This window comes from Notamacropus eugenii, chromosome 5, assembly GCF_028372415.1.
Source record: "Notamacropus eugenii isolate mMacEug1 chromosome 5, mMacEug1.pri_v2, whole genome shotgun sequence".
Taxonomy (NCBI): domain Eukaryota; kingdom Metazoa; phylum Chordata; class Mammalia; order Diprotodontia; family Macropodidae; genus Notamacropus; species Notamacropus eugenii.
The window spans coordinates 86,826,010-86,852,397 of record NC_092876.1 but is presented as its reverse complement, the minus strand read 5'-3'; the positions used below and the strand labels follow the sequence as shown (position 1 = coordinate 86,852,397).

General features: G+C 36.6%; 1 protein-coding gene across 1 annotated transcript; it reads right to left on the bottom strand.

Moving 5' to 3' along the window:
- Positions 1-14,408: 14,408 nt before the first annotated feature.
- LOC140507512 (vomeronasal type-1 receptor 1-like) lies at positions 14,409-15,320 on the bottom strand. Its single transcript, XM_072615577.1, has one exon. The coding sequence runs from the start codon at positions 15,318-15,320 to the stop codon at positions 14,409-14,411; it is 912 nt and encodes a 303-aa protein (XP_072471678.1).
- Positions 15,321-26,388: the final 11,068 nt, after the last annotated feature.

Genomic DNA, 26,388 nt, shown 5'->3' with positions numbered 1-26,388 from the left:
AACAATAGATACCAAATGGTGATGCATAAAGTAGAGGGCAGGCATGGACAGAAATTGAGTGAGGGCAGGGAAGGGCTGAGAATGAAGTCTGCTCTAGAAAAGGGCTTTCCAACTCAACACAATGAATCTGAATCACAGATACTAGTAGAGTTAAGGACAAAAATTTGCTGCCATAGAACAAGATAAGTACCTATTGATCAGAGTATTTCATAGAACAAGGTAGAGCTAGGAAGGTCTTTGGAAATGGTTCTCCAGAGATCCCTGAAGTGGAGGCCTATAATCCCAAGTAACACATGACTTGGGGTGATGTTTGCTTCTGTTCAGTCTTCAGTGGTAGGAGTGGTCCTCTGTGTTTCTTCATTATCCAACCAGGGAAGGTGAATAGAAGAGATTTTCTAGGTATTAGTGACAGTGGGGAAATCTGCCAAGAATTTGGTGTCTAATTCCAGGAAGCCAATTGCTTGTAAAGTAGTACCTCCTCAGAGTTCACCAAGTTCAATAATGTTATATTGGTGTTCCTAATTGATGTTTGTAAGGCCAAGATGACTTGTAAAAAGTCATGCTGCCAGTGGAAAGAGCTAGGGTTAGTCTGAGTCTTCAGCATCCCCATCATAGAATGCTGCTATTGCATCTTCATATTCTTCCATGACGACAAGGAAAGGTTTCTGTGATTTAGGCTGGTGAATCTCCTGTTTGAATCTTGAGTTAAGCCATGTTGTAAGGGGCTATGAAAACACATAGAAGTTTTGTTCAATCTTCAGTTGAATTTTTTTTTGCAACCTGATGTCTGTGTCCTCAATCAAGTACTTTATTCTAGTCATTTTTCCCTCCCATGCTTCCTCTCTTGTTTTAGTGTCTAGGACTCTGTGTGTGTGTGTGTGTGTGTGTGTGTGCGCGCACGCGTGCACAATCTACTTTCAGATGGTTTTTAAAACTTATTCATTATATTTGAGATAGGTGTAAGGTTTGCCTTACCAATGACCTCCTCATGGCTCCTTGAATGACACTCAGAAGTAGAACTCGTTTGAACAAATTCATCAGGGACAGGTCTAGCACAGACTGGACAGAATCTCCTTCCACAGTCAGAAACAAGACAGATGGTTGTTCCTATGCCTAAGTTAAACAACAAATAAACAAAAATTAATTGTAAAGTACCAAAAGAGGTGAAGCATGGATACATAATGGTTCATATGACCAAGAACTGAGTGTAAAATCACTCAGAGTCAACAATGTGAAAATCAGACAAAATAGCCTATGTGAATTTAGGCTTCATTAAGAGAAGCACTGGAAACAAAAAGGATAGGGTAGTCTTTCTGCATTCTAGCGAGTTCAAGTCAGATGTGGATTATTGTATTCTATGAGTGGAGAGGGGCGAGGGAGAGCGTGATGTGTGGGCTCTGTAATGGGAATTAAAAACCTTCTCTGCCTATTGATAGGCCTCAGGTAGGGCTACTGAGGGAGGCTTGTGGCTAATGAGACACTGGGTCAAGAGGGGTTGTGCCCTCTGGCTCTGAAAGAATTATGTGTTATTCTGAGGAGAGGTTTTGCTTTGGGATTTTATTTTGAAAGAAAGTTTGTGTGCCACATGAGACTCTGGCAAGCTGCTAAACAGCCCCTGGCCTTGAAAACCCAGACTGGTGACTTCCTCTCTGGTATCTATGGCTTTTATTTCTCTGTATTTTTTTTGATGAATACAGAGGAGACTTGGTAGCTTTGGAAATAAAAAAGATAAAAAGGTGTGTCTGGAATTATTTGGTTGAAATAATTGAAACGATTGCTGACCAATCAAAAGTTTCCTTTCCTTTTATAAATGCATGTATAAGAACCTGTGATAGCAGGTCCCCTGTGTACGTCAGTTCAAATGGAAAAGATTTGGTTTTTGGCATGGTGATGGTAGACTGTCCATGTTTCTTAGGCATACAACAATGAGGTCAGCACAGTGGCTCTGTAGATCTTCAGTTTGGTAGTCAGTCTAATACCTCTTCTCTCCCAAACTTTTCTTTGGGGGCCTCCCAAACAATGAGCTAGCTATGTTAATTTCTATATACTTGCAAAAATCTCAACAAACCAAGTTCCTTGGTTAGGTTTAGGAACTCCACATATGAAAGTTTACCAGTTTGCTCTTCCCCTTATCTTGAAATATTATAAAGCTCCCGCCTTATCCTGGACCATAAAATTCTTTGCTTCTCCCTCATCCAGGCATTCATATTTTTTACCCCTGATAAGACTTCAGTATAGGCATAACTCACCAAATATCAGATTCACACCCAGAAACTCAGAAAATTCACAATAGGTTTGAATATAATTGTCATCAGTATCAAAATATTACAAATCCACTTACAAATAGAAATTTAGTAGGCCTTCTAAAAAACATTTCTTCATAAAAGTATTTCCCTTTCTGAAAAACAATTTACAATTTATCCCTGTATGAATAATTCAAAAATGCCACAAAATTCCTAACTTCCCTGGTCACAAAACCTCTTGAACATAATTGACAAAAATTACTAGAGGAGATCCTAAACAATGTCTTTCCTTACAAAAGGACCAAGTTTTCTTCCACAAAATACTGTTGTAAATATTTGATTTATAATCAAAATAGATTTTAACTGAAACTTTCTTTTAAATTGAGGCAAAACTTAGAAGTTTATTATGTCTACAATTTCAGTACATAACCAAAGAGAATGACTTCACAGCTTCTTAACTGATTCCTTCTTTTTCTCTGACAGTACAATTATTACAATATTTAGATGAGGGAAAACGCTTTTTCAACAATATAGCTGATACAATTATTTAGGAAATTACACAATTTAGAATTGTAACAATGTCCACAACATTATTATGTATTTAAAACTTGAAACAATCCATTATCAATTTAGGTGAATTCATCTACATATAACCTTGCTCAGAGAATCATTCATCGTACCATTAATATGTGGGAATTATAACTTGAAACCCTTGTACATATTTTGGTAATAGCCAAGATTCCAAATGGTAAATCTGCTATCAAAGTAAATATAGGGACTATTGTTATTATTACTTGTTAATAACCAGATACAACAGTTGCAAGTTATTACATTTTTATCACATCTTTTTAAACAATACAATTTATTTGGAACAAAATCCAGATTAAAAATTTTTTAACACTATTTCTCTCACAATAGTCTCTCAAATTTTGCAATCTAGAAGAACTTGAGAAGCACAACTGAATCTAATAATGGAGTGATAACACAACCAATAAACTGCAGATATCAGTTGCATTTCTAAATGATGAGCCACTTCAAAGTTATCAGGTATAGAAATAATACCTTAAATGACAGGGATAATAATAATGTTATGTCTCACATATGCAAGTCAATGTGTTAAGCACCTTACAATTATGGGATTCCCTATTGTATCCCTGAGAAGTGGATTTCACTCCCATCCCCTTATAGAAAAAAAAAACCCTCTTCGAGCCATACCTTTAATAAACATTTTAATGTCACATGACAATACATAAACATTTTAAATATATCTATACACACTTTCTACATATATGCATACACAGACACACACACACACACACACACACACACACACACACACATATATATATATATATATATATATATATATATATATATATATATATATATATATATATATATATATATATATAAAATACTCCTGGGCTTTTAAAAGGAAATATTATCCATAAATTCATATACTTCCTTAAAAGACATGTGGTTGTATATTCCCTTCTCTGAATAACCTTGTCTTCTACTTGCTTAAAAAAAAAGCTGAAGTCCTGTCCCCTTCAAGTCTTCAGATAAAGAGGTCCACTCCATACTCTTGTTCTTCTGGGAATGGTTTTGTTTTAATTTTTTTATTTTTAAGTCTGAAATGATCTAAACTTAAAATGTACTAGACCAATATTCTAACCATTGCCCTAGGCAAGAGAGATTTAAGGAGTTAGAATCAATGCTGACAAGATGTGGTCAGCTTCCTCAACAAGCAGAGACATGTGGACCTTGATAATTAATAGAATAGTAATAATTACATATCACAATAATCAATATCTTTACCATATTAATCCATATTCAATTAAATAAAACCCTCCCACACATCCATACTGAAAGGTAAATAGGCAAAATTCCTTCTAACTTCTCGTAAATTTTTCTGTTGTTTATCAAATCAGGCTACAGATTTTCATTTTCAGCTCATTTTACTTAAACTTCTTAAACTTTCAAACTCAAATGGCCTCCATTTTCCTTTGTATTTCAAATAAGGTAAAAGAATCACACTCAGTTCTGTTCTGAATGCAGTTTACAGAGATGCAACGTGATGCCATTGTCAGACAGAAGACTCCACTATTTTTGCAGTTTTACATGTATTCTCTTTCTCTTTCTTGTCTTTTCTGAAACCTTAATCATCCCATTGCACTCTGAAGTCCATAGATTGGCCAGCAATAGGTTCCAGCCTAAGCTCCACTTAATGTCTGTTCTCTGGACCCTCCTGACTTAGAGTATCAGTAGCACCTGTTCCTCTTTCTCTCCCAGCTTAATTTAGTTTTTTGTTGTTGTTGTTGTTGTTTTGCCCATTAAAAGGGCCATTCCCTGACTACTTCTTAAAGAGGTCTATTCACTGAATGGGCATAACTTCCCTCAAAGTGAGCATGTGAAAAGGCCTTAGCCTGAAAGGCCTAGGTCTTCCATTGCATCATGGTCCATGTCCAGTCATCCTGAGGAATATCTGGTCACTGCATCCAGATGCTCAGGAGGAGAAAGTGAGGCTGGTAACCCTGCCCAGCCCTCCTTCACTCAAAACAATGTCAAGTGCCAGTCATTTTATCATTTCTCTGATGTCATGGTCTTCTTCAAAAATGAAGGATGAACACAACAATGAACAACAAGATTTAGAAGTTTACTTTCTCTGATAATTGCTGTTCTGTTCTGTCAACAAAGAAATCTGTTGTCTTTAAAGGATGTAGTTGGACATCAGGGAGTCTGGTGCACTATTTCCAACCATGTAGGTGAACTCAAACAATAAACATTTCTTAGTCACAGGAGTTCAGTTTCCCCTCTGAATTTGCTAAAAATAAGACTGGGTACTAGTTCAGGTCCTAGAAAATTCCATGAAGTATAATTGCTAGTTTTGAAGGCCTACAAGTTGACCTGATACATTGCCAAAAGATATATGGCCCATCCTTGCTTGTCCTTTTGCAAATAAGGAGGGTCTGATCTCTCTCCTAAAAGCCAGGGAGTCTGCTCTTCTTGGTTTAATATCTGTAGCCCTTAGGATGCAGTTGGGTCCTATAAACCATCATTCTTTAATGACAGAGGGGGTGATGACTAGCCCCACGTGAGTGTGAGCCAGCTTTCTCTAAACCATAGATGCTGTCCCCACCCTCATGATGCTCTCTACCCTGTAACCAATAGCATTGTTTTCCCCTCCTACTCAATTCTGTTTTTTGTTCTCCTGTACTTCCCAAAACTCCGTGAAAGCTACAAAGCCCTGCCTCATGGTCTTTGGTAACTGAGAGAAGCCATTGACCCACTGAGCTTGATAAGAGATTGTCTCTCAATTTACCTTAACTTTCAAATGTATTGCATAGGCCTTCTTTAACACAGTGGTGAAAATAACTTCTGAATCCTCCTGGTAGGTTCTTTCCAGAACACATGCAGCTTTTAGGCTGACTTCAAAAACTTAGATAATGTCTCAGTTGAGAACTCTTGCAAAATTCAGTGTGTTCACCAGAGCTTGAATTGTCAACTTCTTAGTCTGGCTTGATCCTTCTCTAAGCATATACTGGGTTCTGGACATCTTCCTTTGTTGCACTGAACTGGATGTAGGAGCTTCTTACTGCTTCTTTTTGATCTTCTGAATCATTATTTCATCCACTGCTATTTGAGATGTTTTGGGGATATTTGTGGGAGATGAGCACTCCTCCAAAATTCTTCCCATCCTTATTGGAAGTTCATATGAGAAAATTCATCCGTTTTCTTCATTGATTTTCTGTGGAATGGGTTATAAAAAATTACACAAAATATAACAGGATAGCATATATGTGGTACTTTAGGATTGACAATTCACTTTTCATACATACATACATATATACACACACATATATATTACCATATATGTACTTCATATAATGTATAAACATGTATAGATAATATATGTGTGTATATGTTTGCCTGTCTCTCTGTATGTATGATATGTACATATACATGGATATAGATATATCTAAATCCATATATATATATATATACATATATATATGATTAGTCAAATACTGCATCATGTTTTCTGCAAGTAGTTATAGTTTGATCTTCTCTATTAATGTTATCATTTTGATTTCATTTTCTTTTTTTAAAATTTATTTATTTAAATTTTCAACATTCGTTCCCACAAAATTTTGGGTTCCAAATTTTCTCCCCATCTCTCCCCTCCCCCACCCCAAAACTCCAAGCTTTCTAATTACCCGTATCACCAATCTGCTCTTCCTTCTAACATCCCTCCCTTCCCTTATCCCCATCTTTTCTTTTGACCTGTAGGGCAAGATAACTTTCTATACCCCATTACCTATATTTCTTATTTCCTTGTTGCAAGAACAATACTCAACAGTTGTTCCTAAAACTTTGAGTTTCAACTTCTCTTCCTCTCTCCCTCCTCACCCATTCCCTTTGGGAAGGCAAGCAATTCAGTATAGGCCATATCTGTGTAGTTTTGCAAATGACTTCCATAATAGTCATGCTGTGTAAGACTAACTATATTTCCCTCTATCCTATCTTGCCCCCCATTTCTTCTGCTCTCTCTTTTGACCCTGTCCCTCCCCAAGAGTATTGACTTCTAATTACTCCCTCTCCCATTGCCCTTCTTTCCATCATCCCCCCACACCCTGCTTATCCCCTTCTCCATCACTCTCCTGTGTTGCAAGATAGGTTTTCATACCGAAGTAAGTGTGCATTTTATTCTTTTCTTTAGTCAAATGCGATGAGAGTAAGCTTCATGTTTTTTCTCTCACCTCCCCACTTTTCCCCCCACAGAAAAGTCATTTACTTGACTCTTTCATGAGAGATAATTTGCCCCATTCCGTTTCTCCCTTTCTCCTCCCAAAATATTTCTCTCTCACCCCTTAATTTCATTTTTTTAAAGATACGATCCCATCCTATTCATTTCAACCTGTGTTCTCTGTCTCTCTCTCTATGTGTGTGTCTGTGTCTGTGTGTGTGTGTGTGTGTGTGTGTGTGTGTGTGTGTGTGTGTAATCCCACCAACTACCCACATACCAAAAATAGTTTTCAAGAGTTACAAATACTGTCTTTCCATGTAAATAGTATGGAAATGGAATGTAAGTAGTTCAACTTTGGTAAGTCCCTTATGATTTCTCTTTGCTGTTTACCTTTCCATACTTCTCTTGATTCTTGTGTTTGAAAGTCACATTTTCTTTTCAGCTCTGGTCTTTTCATCAAGAATGCTTGAAAGTCCTCTATTTAATTAAAAGACCATTTTTTCCCCTGAAGTATTATACTCAGTTTTTCTGGGTAGGTGATTCTTGGTTTTAGTCCTAGTTCTTTTGGCTTCTGGAATATAATATTCCACTCCCTTCGATCCCTTAGTGTAGAAGCTGCTAGATCTTGTGTTATCCTGATTATATTTCCATGTTTCTTTCTAGCTGCGTGCAATATTTTCTCCTTGATGTGGGAACTCCTAGTACAGCAAGGCCTTTTTACTCATGAGAGAAACTTAATAAAGAAGGGAAGTTAGGGCAGATACTGGATAGATCACATGTACTGGAGAATCCGGTGTAATTGGGTACTCTAAGTCACTAAAATCCAATGGGTTGTTGCAAGGTGCTTACCTGGGTTGAAGCACTGGAGGATGATAGTGGAATTCTCTGACCTGAGGCTAGTCTAGATTCTTTCTGTTGGGTGTTAGTGGAAGACTCCTGGGGAATCAGGTTCTAGTTGATATCGAAACTTGCCACACATGGGAAAAAGACTTTAGATCTTTATTGCTGGTTTTACTCTGAAAGGTTGACTAAAGTGTGTGAAGTTTCCATAGAGCTTTTTCATTCCTTAGCATAGGGAGACTCTTATAGGGATGTAAGTAAGGTAGATTTTAGTATGTACTGTGGATTTTTGTTATTCTTCCTTTGAAGTTAGTATCCCAGGATCCAGGATCACAACAATCTGTTTTCTGGGCTCCACCATGCTTGCAAAGAATGATATAATGATATAATAATGATATAATGATATAATAATGATATAATGATAAATAACACAAACATTTTGTTTTAATTGTAAATATCCACTGCATAGTGGGATATAATGGTGAGATTATGTAAATTTGTGAGACTTTTTCCTAACAATATGCCTTCTTTGTGTGTGGCCTCATAAAGCAGATGGGCACTGGTCAGTGAGTAGGGAACCCTAAGGATTGAATGGACAAGCTAGAATGCTGTATGTACCTTGATTGGCTCCTGTCAAGGCTTTTGGTGAATCTGTGTTTGCATCAGCTGGCCACTATTGAGGTTTCAGGGGATTTAGGGGAACACGCAAGCTGTACCTGTCTCCATTGATTCCATCAAGATGTAGTAGTATTTGTCCTCCCCTAGTCACCAGTCACTGTGAGAAGGGTGATTAGGAAATGCTATAGAATATTCTGCTCTCATTATCAACAACTTCCAATGAGATGACTAGATTAGAATAAACTTTTAGCTTTTAATAGACTTTTAACCCCTCTAAAACTGTGTTCTTGTCTAACCAGATCAAGAGTGAACCTGTGATAGCAGCCCTCCTGTATGTTATTGTTACCTGTCTTACAAGGGTACTACATACCTACTTCTTAGAACTGTAGATCCAAAGTCCCTATTGATGTCCTTTCCATCTCAATAAATCAATCAATGCCATTTATACCTAACAGTGAATCTTTTGATAAACAACAAGATAAAAGTACAATAATTATAACAGTCCTTCTAGAATGCTGAATCACATTCCCTCAGCTATGCATGCAAGCTCTGCGTAGAAGAGCGGGTGCAAACTTATAGATGCCTAACAATGAAACACATGAGTAGGGAAACCCTCATGCCTACAATAATTCACAACTCTGGACTGCAAGGTTTGTTGTCCTGCAAGACCAAATTATATCACACACCACATGTAGAATGGGACTATTCTTCTGGATTCCTCCACTCTCCTGCAAAAAGAGCCATTTGTGGTTATTTATGATCACTGACAAAATGTTAAATTCTCTTATAAAATATAGGAATAGTAAGACTGGGGATGTAAAACTGCTCCATAGAACAGGCTCTGAGAAAGCATTAGTGTCCTGAGCAGAAAAATTTACCCTTAGTCTAGAATATGCAGATTTATTCAGGTCAGCTTATCAGATTCAGTCAATGTATAGTTGGCAGTAAAGAACAATAATGACAAGTCTGAGGTATCTGATTTTCAAAATTTTGGTAGCAGCAAAGGACAAGGCAGCTAAGTCTATCTTTGCCCTAGACAGCTTTTAAAATCATAAGGTTCTTCTTTCCTCTGATAAGCCTTTCTTTTTTTAAAATTCAATTAATTAATTTTTTTTAGTTTTCAATACTCATTTTCATCAGATTACGAGTTCCAAATTTTTCTCCCACTCCCCTCCATGCCCCAAATGGTCTACAATTTGATACATGCTATACATGTACAGTCATACTAATCATATTTCTACATTGTGTGTGTTCATCCTTCATTGTCAAAGAAGACCATGCCATCCTAGAAATAATGACCTGACTTGCACTTGACTTTGTTTTGAGTGAGGGAAGGCTGTGCAGGTCAACAGCCTCACTTCTCCTCCAGAGCCATCTGAATCCAGTGGCCACATATTCATCAGGATGACTGGAGATGACTCAGGATGAGGCAATTGGGGTTAAATGACTTGCCCAAGGTCACACAGCTAGTGAGTATCAAGTGTCTGAAGTGAGATTTGAGCTCAGGTCCTCCTGACACCTGTATTGGTGCTCTATCCACTGTACCACCTAGCTGCACAATTTCCACATTAGTCATGTTCTGAAGGAAGAATCAGAACAAAAGGGGAAAACCCCAAGAAAGAAAAAGAAAATACTGTACTTCAGTCTGCACTCATGTTTTATAATTTTTTTCTATAAATATGGACAGCATTTTCCATCATAAATGTTTTGGCATAATTTTAGATCATTGCATTGCTTAGAAGAACTAAGTCTGTCAAAGTTGATCACCATACAATTTTGTGGTCACTGCATGTTCTGGTTCTGCTCCCTTCATTCAACATCAGTTCTTGTAATTCTTTCTAGGTTTTTCTGAGATCTACCTGCTCACTATTTCTTATGGAACAATAGTATTCTATTACATTCATATTCCACAAATTGTTCAATGATTCTCCAGTTGATGGGCATCCCCTTAATATCCAATTCCATGTCATCTCTAAAGAACTGTCATAAATATTTTTTTGTACATGTGGATCCTTTTCCTATTTCTGTGGCCTCTTTGGGATACCGATCTAATATTGGTATGACTGGATCAAAGGATATACACAGTCGTATAGCTCTTTGGCATAGATCCAAGTTGTTCCCCAAAATGATTGTATCAGTTCACAATTCTGCCAAAATACATTAGTGTTTTGATTTTCCCACATAATCTCCACTATTTATTCTTTTCCTGTGTTGTCATATTAGACAATCTTATAGGTGTGAGATGGTACCTCAGGATTGATTTAAGCTGCATTTCTCTAATAAACAATGATTTAAATCATTCTTTTTACATGACTATAGCTAAATTTAATTTCTTCATCTGCAAACTGCCTATTCATATTGTAACCATCTTTCAACTGGATAATGACTTGTAGTCTTATAAATTTGATATAGTTTTGTATATATTTTAGAAGTGAGGCCTTTATCATAGACATAGTCTATAAAAAAATTTCCCCAGTTTTCTACTTCCCTTCTAATCTTGTTTTCCTCGAATAAGCCTTTCTGAAGAGGGGGCTGGAATTTCTCCAATCACATCAATTCCTCACATGAACACCTGCCCCACTCCACTCAGTTAGGGTAGGGTAGACTTAGCTTGAGGTAGCACCACTTCTCTTCTCCCTTCTCCCTTCTGCTTCAAGTTGCTCTGTGTTCTACTCAAGTTAAATATTTTAAAGTACCAGAGAAAGCAGAAATTCAAAGTGCTTTTAATTCTCTTTGAAATTACAGACATAATTGTCTGATCTTGCTGTTTGCTCTAAAACATCTTCATTTCAAAGTTTTCGTTTAATTTTTTAGAACTACAATTTAATTTTGTTGAACTTTAATTCATTTCAATTGCCACATGAAAAGGAGAGGAGACTGAGAAGGGTCTAATGTTTACATTAAAACATAGGCAATATCACTCTTTGAAATATCGATTTCACAAATGAATTTATTTAAAAGATGCCAATCATACTCTAATTTTGCTAAAAGGTCTGTAAATTACTTAGTAAATAATTCCAAGTGGTATACAGAGAACACTGCATATCAAATGAGTTCTGTGAAAAAACTATTTGCAATTCAGGACATGCTTCACAAATTAAATAAAATACTAAGCTAAATTGATTTTTAATGTAGCACAAAATATTCTATAAGTTATACTCCTGTAAGGCTACTGATTATACTGTAATTCTTTGCCTAAACATGTAACAGAATACACTTCCAATTTAAGTGACTAACTCATTTGCCCATGGTCAAATAGGTAGTGGGGAACAAGGCAGAGATTTGAACTCATATATTTATCCTTTAAATCCAACACTCTTTTTCCTTTACCACATAGGGCTGGAGCTAATTATGAAGGCAAAGAATAGTTTTAAGAGGACTTAGAGATAGGACAGAAAATTATGATTAGAAGGGAATTTCAGCCTTCTAGTGAATGAAGAGTTCTGAGTTGTCATCATGTCTTAATTTTGACCACCTCTCTGACTGGCAGAGGCAGAGCAGAGGTGGACATTAAGGCAACCAAGGATAGTGATGAGCTAGAAGGACAGGGGCCCCAGTGGGATGTAGTGGAGTAGACTGTGAGCCAGATACTTAACTTCAAGAGAAAGGAGGGAGGGTAACTTAGAGGCTTGGTTACCATAAAAATAAATTATCCAGACAGTATAAAGACAGATGTGGTGAATCTTACAAGAGAAGAGGCTTGTGATTGAGGGACTGAAAAGTGTCACTCTGTGTATTACAAAGTTTGAAAGAAGAATAATTCAGCACGGGAGAGGCTGCTGAGGAATGAAGTGTCTTTGAGGAGAAATCCAAAAATGGCAGTGCCAGAAAATGGAGAGTAAGAAAGAAAGTTATCTAAAACAAAAGGGAATTAGTAACAATAGATTCCAAAGAGTGATGCATAAAGTGGAGGGCAGACATGAACAGAAATTTAGTTGGGAAAGGAAGGTCTGAGAATGAAGTCTACCCTGGAAAAGTGGTACCCAACTCAACAGAAGGAATCCGAATCATAGAGATAACTGCAGTGAGGGACAGAAGTTTGTTGCCATAGGACAAGATAAGTACCTATTGATCAGAGTATTTCATAGATTGTAATCTCCAGAGATCCCTGAAGTGGAGGCCTCTAATATCAGGTAACCCGTGACTTGGGGTGATGTTTTCTTTTTCAGTATTCAGTGGCAGGAGTGGTCCTATATGTGTTTTCATTTTCCAACCAGGGAAAGGTGAACAGAAGAGATTTTATAGATATTAATGGCAGCAGGGGAAGTTCTGCCAAGAAGAATGTGTCTAATTCCAGGCAGCCAATGGCCTGCCCAGTAGGATTTAGAGATCACCGAGTTCAATAATCTTATATTGGTGTTCATAATTGATGCTCACGAAGTAAAAGTAACTTTTCTCAAAGCCACCTGGCAGTGAGTACACCCAGGGTTACTCTGAGTCTTCATCATCCCCATTGTAGAGAGCTGCTATAGGATCTTCATGTTCTTCCATAATCATGAGAAACGGTTTGTTTGATTTTAAGCTGGTCAATCCCCTGTTTGATTCTTGATTTAAGCTATGTTACAAGAACCTGTGAAAACACAAAGAAGTTTTTTCTCAGTCTTTAGTTTTGTTTATTTTGCAACCTGTTGCTTGTGCCCTCAGTAAAATACCTTCTTTTAGTCAGTTGTGCTTCCCATCCAGAAGTACCTCCATTGTCTTGGTGACTATGACTGTGTGTGTGTGTGTGTGTGTGTGTGTGTGTGTGTGTGTGTGTGTAGAATCTACTTTAGAATGGTTTTTAAAAACTTACACATTATATTTGAGATACACTTAAGATATGCCCTATCACTGCCTGCTCATGGATCACTGAATGACAGTCAAGGTAGGACCTTATCTGCACAAATTCATCATGGACAGGTCCAGGACAGGCTGGACAGAATCTCTTTTCACAATCAGAGCCAAGGCAGGTGGTTATTTCTATGACTAAATTAAATAGCAAACAGAGAAAAGCTAATTACACGTGTGTGCGTGTTCATCCTTCATTGCCGAAGAAGACTATGTCATCAGAGAAATAATGACATTACTTGCACTTGACTTTGTTTTGAGTGAGGGAGAGTTATGCAGGTCACCAGTCTCACTTCTCCTCCAGAGCCATCTGAATCCAGTGACCAGATATTCATCAGGATGACTGGAGATGACACATGATGAGGCAATTGGTGTTGTGACTTGCCCAAGGTCACACAGCTAGTGAGTGTCAGTGTCTGAGAAGAGATTTGAACTTAGGGCCTCTTGACTCTTGCACTGATGCTCTATTCACTGCACCATCTAGCAGTCCCCAATTGCACAAGTATCAGAAGAGGGAAAACATGCATATACTATAGTTCATATAAAAAATATCTGAGTGTAAAACTCAAGGAGACATCAATGTGACAAATCAGACAAAATAGTCAATGTGATTTTAGGCTTCATTGAGAGAAGCATGGGACACAAAAATAGGGATAGATTAGTTCTTCTACACTCTAGCCTGGTTAAGCTAAATCAGGATGATTGCATTCTGTCACTTGGAGTTTTTGAGGGTACGCTCATTGTAGGAAAGACATTGAAAGCTTATAGATTTCAAATGGATTATCATATGACATGATGAATGAGATAACAGTGAAATACCATATAGTTACTAGGAATTTACCCCACAGAAGGAAAATCTTTTAGTTTCCAGTTTAATATTGCTATGGTTGCTTTATTATCTCTTTGGAATATCAGTCTAGTATTGGTATATAAAGGTCAAATGGTAGTCATAGACACATTATTTGGAAGTCAGAGTTCCAAATTTCCTTCCAGACTAGCCAGATGATTTCATAGCTCCAAGATTGCATTAATATTCCTGTTTTCCTTTACCCCAAAAATATTTATCATTTTCCTCTTTCACAATATTAATAATTTTGATGGGTTTCCAGTGAATGTCCCAAGTTGTATCAAAACTAAATCATCTTTTCCCAGAGTATCCAGAAGTTTTTATAGACATGGGAGTCACTGACTATTAGAACAAAAGAGCTGCAAGCTGGGAAGCAGGCAGCCAGAAAGGCAGAGGTGTGGACAAGCCAGGATGATTGTCCAATGAGAAGACATAACATTAAGATAGAATTCAGACAATAAAAGGAGACAAACAGGATGACAAGTAGTAGAACGGTTTGGGTGGCTCTAGTCTCAGGGGAAACACTAGAGGTGAGACTGTTGCCATGAATATACTGGACTCTTTGACGGTGTCTGTACAAGAGAAAGACCGTATATCCACTGGTTCCCACCATGATTCCTATACACAATAAGTCAGGAAGGAAGATTATGAGTATATGCATTGCAATATTAAGTGAAGCTGAAAATGGAACTGCACAATAAATGAAATCCTGTCCTTCAGTGATATTTTTGTCTCTTACTGGGCCTTTCACAAATGTAAGAATCATGATATTTTTCAGTAGATGGAAGACCCAGCACAAGAGAAACAATGGGACAATACACTTTGGGGCTCTAGATTTAAGTTTTGCACACCAGGAGTTTCTGGGACTTAAAGTGATGGCTTGTAAGCTACTAAGAAGACAGGTAGTACAGAGAGAAAGGTCCCGGGCCACTTTGTGAAAGTAAAAGATAAGTTTACATCCCACATCATCCAAGAAATTGGTGAGCCCCAAAGTAGACATTGTGTGAGGGACCCCTTTGGAAAGAAGCACCAAGTCATTGACAAAGGCCAGATGGGTGAGAAGCAAGTCTATGGGCCTCAGCCTGGGACCAATGAAGAAGGTGATGGTATAGAGCCACAGGAGGAAGGAGTTCCCCAGGGCTCCCAATCCAGTCTGAAACAGAAAACAGAGCCCCAGTGCTATGTCCTTAGAAATCATTTTCTTTTTGTTAATGGGAGTATATAGCAATCAAAACCAGTTCATCTGTGCTAATTCACAAACATCAAGGTGTAGAATATATTTCCTGTGATGAAGGCACATTCCATGTCCAGTACAATTGTTCACTCCCATACAGAAAAAAAACTTGCATAGAATATCTCTTTTATTACTGGCAGAGGGATATTCATGAAGTATTGATAGGTATTGATATGTAACTTTCTAATGTTTTGTTATGCCCCTCATTTATAAAGAGGCACTGGTTGAGTTCTTCTTTGGTGAAAAAGTTAAATTATAATAATCCCGATAATACAGAATCTAACACTGTTGAAGATGCTAATCACAGAGGGACCACTTGGTTGGAAATTTGAAGACAGGAGCTCCTAAAGTCTGAAATCTATCTTCCTATGAATCTGGGGTTTTGAGCAGAATATCTTTCACTGGAACCAGTCACTCATGACTTTACAATTTGTCATTTCCATCTACAAAGGATAGAGAAAAAATGATTTAGTATTTACTTTACCAGTTTGCTTCTGATTCTATCGTAAATATATTTCTATCTATTGGTATGCACATTATTGAATAGATATTAGACATGAAATTATTATTCATGTAACATATAAATGTTAGTGTTTGGAATATACACACATACATACATATGTATATATATATATATATATATACATATATATAAACATATATATGCTAATTTTGTAATAGAAAAAAATTTGACAGTAGAGGACACCCCTTACACTGGGATATATATACATGGATTTGATATGGCTGTAATAGAATGTATGTGCCACAAAAAACTGACATAAAACTTTCTGAAAATTTTTTTGAAGAATTCTGTATACTAATATAGAGCAAATTTAACAGAAATAGAGAGAATAACTTCTATAATTAACTTATAGAGAAAATTTTGGAAAATTTTGGAATTGATAAATTCTATAATAAAACATGAACCTTGAAAGTCAAAGACAAACATGCTCACATCCCAACCCTCATTGAATTGTTTATGTGTATATGTACATATTCACATATACATGTGTGTATATGTATGCATGTATGCATGCATATACTCATATACATGCACACATATATACATATAATATATGCATGTATGTGTGCATATAGTCATATGTATACATACACACACATATATATATACATATTTTTGACTCCCTTTATCTCTTAAACATTTCTAATACAGAAATTTTGCAATAAAGATAAATAAATTTCAGCTATCTCCAAGATTTAGGACATCAAAATTGAAATGGAATGCTGTATAGATAAGCACTTCATGGTAAAGAAGTCTGCTCAAGCAAGGACAGATGTGTAGCCACTTTTTCTACCTTCTAGACCAGGAAATTTCACTTGGGCCACACAGCCAGGACTGAGGTGGACAACTTTCACTGCTGCCAAATTTCTCTATAAAAGAAGTAGGAACAAAGGGAAAAAAAAACAGGCAATGTGTCTTGGTGAAAAATACGTAACCAACATCTCTACTTCTCACAGAGCCTGAGAGACCCAAACTTCAAAATTAAGTACAAAAAACAAAAGCATAGCACATGGATGATAGCTCTGAGCTATAGAAATGAAGGATAGAGGACATGACACAGTTTGTGGGGTGTATCTACAAAGCATTCAATTAGGATTGATGAAAACACTTTGCACCCAACTGGAGTCACTTCTGTCCACCCAAAATTCACTTGGAGGAGAGATTTAAGCAGGTGAACTATGAATTACCTAGTATTAGAGGAGAGTGAAATACTTTGAGAGTCAGCACTAAGCAAACTAAAATCAAAGGAGACAGATCCAGAGGGTCACAAAGTTAGCAATAGAAGAAAATAAGGAAATATGAATATAAGGAAAACAAAAATTACAAAGGATCTCAGGAAAAAAAACATAGACCTTGAACATCAGCAGATAAATCAACAGGAAAAACAATAAAAGCTGGGAAAAAATGGCCTACAGAGTACATGAAACCACAATATGCTATGACTGACAGGTTAAAAAGAAAAGTGAGAATGATGGCAAGATCTTATAACCTCTACAGCAATAATAATGGCTAGAATACAAAAAAAAAAATTCAGTTCATATTGGCAATTCTCACCAAGGAAACAAAAGAGAGAATAAAGAATGAGGAATACAAATAAAGAATAATGAAAGTCAAGTTAAAAGAAGAGAAGTAAAAACTAGAACATTAAAAGAAAACATGCCGACTATGATATTAAACTATAATGATTTTTAAGATAGGAATTATAGTAACAAACTAAGAATCATAGATCTCCAAGAAAATGGTGACAGGAGTGATTTAGAAGGGCAGAGCCAAGATTGCAGTGCAACAGCATGGACTTTCTAGAGCATTCTTCACAAACCCAGTCAAAAACCTATAAAAAGGGATCTAAACAAATACTGGAGCTGCAGTACACACAGAATGAGGAAGCGAAGCAAATCTCCAGACCAAGACAGCCTGGAAGATCACCAGGAAGTGTCTATTACATCACACTGGGAGAAGAACACAGTCCAGTGTGAGCCATAAGGCAAATCTGGGACATGAGTGGGCCTTGGGTGGACTGAATCTCTCATACTTGTGGTAGTTTCAAGACTTCAGGAAACCAAAATACTAAGGACAAATTGGAAGGTCAGTGGAAAAAAACCTGTGGGACCAGTGTGAGAGAGTAGAATGGTCTGGTCCCAGCTAAATGACAGCAGAGGGGGGACAGAGCAGAGAAAACCATGGAAGCCCACACAAACAACCATTATTTCTGGAGCTCTAGGCTCAGAGATTGTGGGGAAATCAAGAAGGTGACAGTTCATCTCCTGCCCCACTGGAAGCAGAGCACTACCTTGACAAAGAGCTCAAAAAACAAGTAAATGGTCAGGGGGAATGAACAAATATTGGAAAAAGAATCAGACTATAGAATCTTACTTTGGTGACAAAGGAGAAAAAAAAAACATGTAAACAGAAGACAGCAAAGTTAAAACTCCTCCATCCAAAACCTTCAAAAAGAAAAATATGAATTGGTCTCAGGCCATAGAACAACTCAAAAAAGACTGTAAAAATCAAGTATCAGAAGTACAGCAAAAATTGGAAAGAGAAACGAGAGTGATGTACAAAAATCATGAAAAACAGGTGAACTGCTTGCTAAAGGGAAAAAATGCTGAAGAAAATAACACTTTGGAAAATAGAATAACCCAAATGAAAAAAAGAGATCCAAAAACCAACGAGGAGAAGAATACCCTAAAAAGCAGAATTGGTCAAATGAAAAAGGAGGTCCAAAAGCTGACTGAAGAAAATAATTCCTTAAAATGTAGTATGGAGCAGATGGAAGCTAATGACTTTCATGAAATCAAGAAGTTATAAAACAAAACCAATGGGATGAAAAAAATATCAGAAAGTGTGAAATATCTCATTGGAAAAACAACTTACCTGGAAAATAGATTCAAGAGAAAGAATTTTAAAATTATTGGACTACCTGAAAGTCATGATCAAAAAAGAGCCTAGACATCATCTTTCAAGAAATTATCAAGGAAAAATGCCCTGAAATTCTAGAATGTGAGAGTATAATAAATATTGAAAGAATCAATCAATCACCTCTTGCAATACATCAAAAATGGAAAATTCCTAGGAGTATTGTAGCTGAATTCCAGAGCTCCCAGGTCAAGGAGAAAATATTGCAAGTAGCCAAAAAGAAGCAATTCAAGTATTGGGGAAATACAATCAGAATAACACATGGTCTAGCAAATTCTAAACTATGGGATCACAGGGCTTGGAATATGATAATCCTGAGGTCACCTTCCCAGCAAAACTAAATTTAATATGTCAGGGGGAAAAAACGTCATTCAATGAAATACTAGACTTTCAAACATTCTTGTTGAAACAAACAGAACGGTACAGAAAATTTGACTTTCAAACAGAAGAATTACAACAAAAATGAAAAACAGGAAAGGGAAATCATAAGCAACTTACTAAAGTTAAACTGTTTACTAAAGTTAAACATTCCTACGTGGAAAGATGATATTTGTAACTCTTCAGACTGTGCTCAGTACTTGGGTAGTTGGAGGGGTTATATACATATACAGAGAAAGCACAGGGTAAGTTGAACAGGAAGGTATGATATCTAAAAAAATAAACTTAAGGAGTGAAAGAAGAATATATTGGTAAGAGAAAGGGAAAAGAGAATGGGACAAATTATTTCTCACATAAAAGGGGCAAGTAAAAGCTTTTTTAATGAAGGTGAAGAGGGAGGCAATGAGATAGAAAAAATGAAGCATACTCTCATCACACTTGATTTTAGGAGGGAATAACATGCACACATAATTTGCTACAGTAATCTATCTTACACTACAGGAAAATAGAGGAAAAAGGGATAAGTGCGGTGCGAGGGGGATGATAGGAGGCAGGCAGATGGGAGGAAGGTATAATTAGAATTAACACTTTTTGAGGAGGGATAGGGTCAAAAGAGAGAATAGAATAAAAGGGAGCAGGATAGGATGGAGAGAAATATAGTTAGTACACAACATGAATTTTATAGAAGTCTTTTGCACAATTACATGTGTATAACATATCGCATTGACTGCCTTCTCAGTGGGGATGGGTGGAGAAAGAGGAAGGAAGATATGTTAGAACTTAAAGTTTTAAAAATCAATGTTAAAAATTGTTTTTCAGTGCTCCTGGGAAATAAAATATACGGGTAATGGGGTATAGAAATCTATCTTGCCCTACAAGAAAATAAAGAAGATGGGGATAAGGCAAGGGAGGAATGTGATAGAAGGGAGGGTAGATTGGGGCAAGGGGTAATCATAATGGAAGGTGTCTTGGGGTGGGGATAAGAGGGAGATGGGGAGAAATTTGGAATTGAAAATCTTGTGGAAATGAATGTTGAAAACTAAAAATAAAAATGAGAAAATGGTGACAGGACAAAAGACTTTGATTCCACAATACAGAAAATAATAAAAGAGAATTGCCAAGAACTTCTGAATATGGAAATACCAAATGAAAAAATTCATAGATTGCTTCAGAAGGGAAAAAGAGCTCCAGACTGAAATCTGCCAGATACACCATTATAAAATTTCAGAACTCACCTCAGAAACTAGTTTTGCAGATAATCAAAACAAAAGATTTTAAATACAAAAAATAAAGAAACCTTACATAACATAAAACAGCCAGAAAATGAAGGCTGGAATGGGATGATTACTTCCAAAGAACAACAGGACCTGAGCTCTGTTCCATCCTAAGAAGCAACCTAGAATTATCTACGCAGCAAAACTGAGTTTAACTAAAAGTGAAAAAAGCATGGATGTTTAGACACAGAGTCATTGGAAAGATTCTTGGAAAGAAAATCAAATCTATAGAGATTATTTGCTTCTCAATATATCAGGCAAAAGAAAAATGCAGAAAAGATGGACAAATAGAAAATTAAACAACAGAGAGATGAGTGAGAAACTTCTTTCTAAATGGATAAAGAAATATAGAGGTAACATCAGAAGTCAAGAGCAGGTAATGGGACAAGGATGGACAGAATATGTAAATACACTGGCTAAAGGTAAATCAGTATGTATGTGTGTATCTATGCATGTGTATATGTATGGACACAGTATATTTCATATCCACACATATGTAAGTACATAGATACATGTACACATACAGATATATACATTTACTATATATATATACATGAATACATATATATCTACTTTGGAACATTACAAAATTAGAGAGTAATGAAAGGATAGGCGTGGAAGAGGCAGAGAAATGAGTATATGATTTGCTCAGGTTCCATGAAATTAAGAAATGAGTGGAAATTGACCCCTCCTGTCTGAGGAAAATAAGAGCCTGCAGAGGAGGGGATGAAGAGGCAAGATGAAGCATAGAAATGGCAGAGGGAAAGGACATAAGCCTTGCTTTAGCAGTGGGCAGGTGTTCCCCTGATGAAAGCTTTTATGAATGAAGACAGATGTTCTGTGAATGGAAATAAGGATTTGTTCCAAGGTGAGGCGTGGGGCATTTGGTACTTGAGAAGACCATTTGTCTTTTTCAGATATCTAAGATTCCAGAAAATGTGACCTACTTCTGTTACCTATCAAGGTTCCATTTTCCTTTGCTTGCACAGGTCAACTTGAGATGCACTCTCTGTTAACTTGTACAATTGCAAAATGTGGGAAAGCCTCAGTTCAAATTCCTCCTTCTGTAAAGTGTCCCAGTTATTGATGGTACAGAGTAACCAATGTGTGTGCGTGTGTGTGTGTGTGGTGTGTTTGTGTGTGTGTTTGTATGTATGTGTGTAGAGATAATAAACATTTTTGTATGTATGTACATATGTGTATGTAATATATATTTAACTTCTTTGTTACATATATTATTTTTCTTTGGATTTCTATGTGCTATTTCCTCTAAGTATTACAGAAATTATCTTGGGTCAGGGCCTTATCCTTTATGTTTTTTTATACCCAGGACATAGTATATTGAGCAACTAGATGGTTCAGTGGGTAGAATCCCAGCCACAGAGTCAGGAACAACTGACCCCAAATTTGATCTTAGACATATACTAGCTGTTTGACCTTGGGCAGGTCACTTAACCCTGTTTGAGTTTCCTCATCTGTAAAATGAAAAGGTAAAGAAACTAATAGATGACTCTTGTATATTTGCCAAGAAAACCCCAAATGAGATCACAAGTCCTCAGACATGAATTATTAACTCAAAAGCAATAATAATAAACCTACTATACTGTGGGGTCAAATAGAGGTATCTTAGAAAAGTTTTGGCTTAAAGGAATGAAAGTGCTAAGAGTTTAGAACATAAAATGAGATAAAGAAGGAACCGAAGGCAGTCCCTCATTCAGGAAGGAAAAGATCCAAGTTCATCATTCCGATTCTGTACTTAGAGATGATCTGATCAGAGGGATAAAACAAAACCTTGTAAAGAACAGAGAAAGCACATGAAAACAATATTTAAAGAAAAAAAGGATGCAAAGCACAAAAATAAAAATGGGAATCATAGTCATGCACAGAGAAAGATGGAGATGAAATAGTGTCATCCTGAAATCACTGGAGAAAATCCCAGATCCCTTTTCATAATCTTTCTCAAATGTCTTTCCTTTCTCAGTTAACAGAATTCTGAATCAGGTTCAAGACCTGAAGAAATCCATTGTCATCCAAGTACCTTCCTCTAGGGTTTGAAGGCAAAGATAGACTTACCGCACTTACCTCACACCTAATGTCAGCTCCTAGAAGAGGGAAAAGATGTGTGCACACAGCATGCCACATGCTCCTCATGCATTTATGTTAGTTTAGGACTGAAAAGGAGAGGAATTTTTATGGGAATGAAGTTCTATGAGCTCATCTTCCCCAGAGCTATAATTATCATGTCACCTGTAGGGGACAAGACAGTATGACCGCTTGAATAGGGATGTCTCAGATCAAATTAACTTTTGCCTCAAGCACAAATCAGCAAAAGGAATTACTAATAATAAATGAGAATTCCCCTCAGCTTTGACAAATAAAGAAAGGGACAGGCCAAAACAGTAGTCAGTGCATTTGGGAGAGATACTTTTCTGAGCTGCTGGAGATGTCAGAGTCAGGCAAGGCCACAGATCCAGGGAGACAGAGAACATTGAAGCCCCCAAATGAAGGCCTCTCAACCAGTGTTCATGGCACGGTCTTGCCCCTGAGCAATCTAGATAGTGTTCTAGAAAAATAAAGTTCTTTCACATGGCTACATTTATGTTTCTTTCTTTGCTTTTTTTTTTTTAGAAATTTTTTTTATTTTCTACTTATGGAAGAAAACTTCTATAACATTATAATAAAAGACGATTACATATGAAACTGGAAATCTAATAAGTACAACTTGCTATTTCCTTCAAATATACAACAAAACTATGTTATTTCTCACCATTTCTGAAGTCAAAATCACTTTCTTTTTTCACCAAATCTATGAAAAGACTGAAGATGAGGTAGAAACAGAGTCCAAGGAATTATGACTATGACTGGAAGAATAGAGGCTCTGAAAATCAGTGTGGGCAACTACATCAGGCATTAGACCTTAATACTATGTGTGTCAAAGGAGTCTCCAAAAATAATGGAAGAGTAAGAGTAAAAGGAGTCATCAGTGCCTACTGGGGATCAGACCATGATCTGATCATAAGTGGTACACATTCTGGACTACATATAAGCCAAAGAGCATCATTAGAAGGAGGTAAAAAAGGGATTGAGCATACAAAGGCTCAAAATAAGGACAGACTTACTACCTATACAGATAATCAACTTATCTCCAAAAGTATGAATGAATGGATTGCCAAATGGAAAGAAAAGAGCTGGAGAAAAAGTAAAAATAATGATATTGTCCTGAAAGACCAATTCACTATACTGGATAATATTACTGAGCTCATGAATGTTGAGTGGGAGTATCTACCTGCTCCTTGTAAAGTTGGAGGCAATGCTGAAGTCCACATATTAGCCAGAAAAAGCAACTTGAAAAGGAGAAATGCAATAAATACTTTGCAGATGGTGAAATTTATAGTGTCACTCTCTTTGATCCTGCATCATAATCTCCAAATCAGTCACTTTACCCTTTCTCCTTCTGTGTAGCTAACTGTGGTTATCTTTGGTCATTTTCTTCATTTACTTTCTCAGTTTTTCTGTGCTGTTTTAATTTTTCTTCAGTAATATAAAAATATTAGCTGCTATACTATGATCATAGTATAAATAACTGTAAAATTTTTTCACGTGTACTAATAATAATAAGAGAAAGACAGATACCCTCATCTCTGTCAGATGCAACTCAGCTTTTGCCCCAAACCATCTAGAAACCAATGTAAACTACTGGACTCCTCACATAACTTTGGGGCAATAGGAGTCACCAGCTTCTCCTTTAGATAAAATGTACTGGGAAACAAATCTTGCTATCTGCCCTGATGTTGCTTTCTAAGGACTTCCTGACTTTACCAATTGCCCTGCTTGTATGTATGCCATATAATATCCTACTATTATCTGATCTTCTGACAATCTAAAACTGCCTGTCTGGGCCTTACCATTTGCCCCTTTGCTGCATTCTTACCTTAGAACTTTTAAAAAGTCTTTTCATTTACCCACCAACTGAGTTCTATAATATGTTGTCTTCCCCCCACACACAATGTGAAATTGAGCAGAGACGGTCTTTCGGTAGTTGCTGTCCATCCCCAGTATGTTCCACTTGGAACATAATAGAAATATGAATTCCATACATCTTTTATTTTTATTTTAAAAAATAGTTACATAAATCACTTTTTTTCCTTCCCTCCCTTCTCCTCAGTTCTAGAGGCTACCATGAGACACAAATGGTCATGTGTGTATATGTATGCATGTATGCATATGTAAGAATATATATATATATTTACACACATATATATATTTATACACTCACAAATATATAATACATATATCATTATTCTATGTCTACTTATATTTATCTGTTCTCCCTCTAAATGCAGAGTGTCTTTCTTCATATATCCTTTTTATAACTTTTGCATTTATAATAATCAAAATGATATTGTCACTCAAAATTGTTCTTAAAACAATATTACTGGTACTGTATACGATGTTCTCTTGGATTTGCTCACTTCGGTCTTCATCATTTTGTGCAAGTCTTTCCATGCCTGTCTAAGATCCTTGAAAGCATTATTTGTGTTAGCATACAGATATTCCATCAGAACCATATACCACAACTTTTTTAACCATTCCCTAATGGATGGGATTCCTTCTAATTTCCATGTCTTTGCCACCTGTGAAAGAAAATCATTTTGTCAAGAATTCCACCTACCCAGGAGTGAACTTAGAGAAACAGATTTTTATCTCACCCTATTTCTGATGGGTGAACTGGCCTTTAAAATCCCTTTAACACCTCTTGTTTATAAGAATTATAATGGTATAAATAATGAATGGTAATTTAAAATTGTGTCAAGATCAATTTTGTAGAAGAGTGGACAAGAAAGATTTCCACATATGTAAATATGATAAAAATTGTATGATCTGAAAAGATGTCTGAGGAAAAAAAGAGTTGGCTGCCTTGTAGTTTGCTGCTATATAAAATTTGAAAGGTCAAATACCTTAGGCTTGTCAGCCTCACTCTTTACTTCCACCTATACTTTAACTGGACCCAATAAGCTGACCTGAATAGTTCTCCATATTCTAGACATGGGTAAATTGTTCTTCTCAGATAAGTAAAGCTTCCTCAGAGCCTGGTCAAGGGAATAGTCTTGAATGCTCAGTCTTACTATTTCTTCTGTCAATAAGATAATTTAACATTTTTTCAGTGCTCAGCCACAAAGTGGCTCTTCCTTGAAGGAGAGTGGAGGGATCCAGGCAGAGAATAGACCCAGTCAGCATGTGCTGTGTGGTATATTTTGGTTTTGAAGGACAGCAAGGACAGCAGTGGATAGTTGTGAATTATTCTAGGCATGAGTACTTATGTGTTCTACTGCTAGGTATCCATAAGTTTGCGCCCACTCTACTAAAAAGAACTTGTATGCATGGTTGAGGGAATGTTATCCAGGATTATAGAGGAACTGTTATAATTATTCTTTTGCCATGTTTTTTAAGAAAAGTTTCATAATATTTATGTGTATATGTACATACATATCTACATACGTATACATGTGTATGTTTATGTGTATACATATGTGTGTTTGTATGTATATATATGCATACATACATATGTAGACAGAAGGCGCAGGGTGAGCAGAATATGAATGGAGAATGCTGCAAAAAATAAAATTTAGTTTTGAGTGGAATATATACTAGGAGTAAGAGAGAGGAAGAGGTAGGATGTATCCACATAAAAGACACAAGAAAGAGTTTTTACAATGCAAGGGAAGGTGGGGGGATAAAAGAGAATAAGTGAGCCTTACTCACATGGGATTTGGCTGAAGGAGGGAATAACACACACTCTATTGGGTATGGAAATCTATTTTATCCTGCAGGAAGGCAGAGGAGAAGGGATAGGAAATGGAAGATAAAAGAAGAGACAGCAAATTGGGGAAAGGGATAAATAGAAGCAAACAGTATTATGGTGGACAAGACAAGGGAGAAA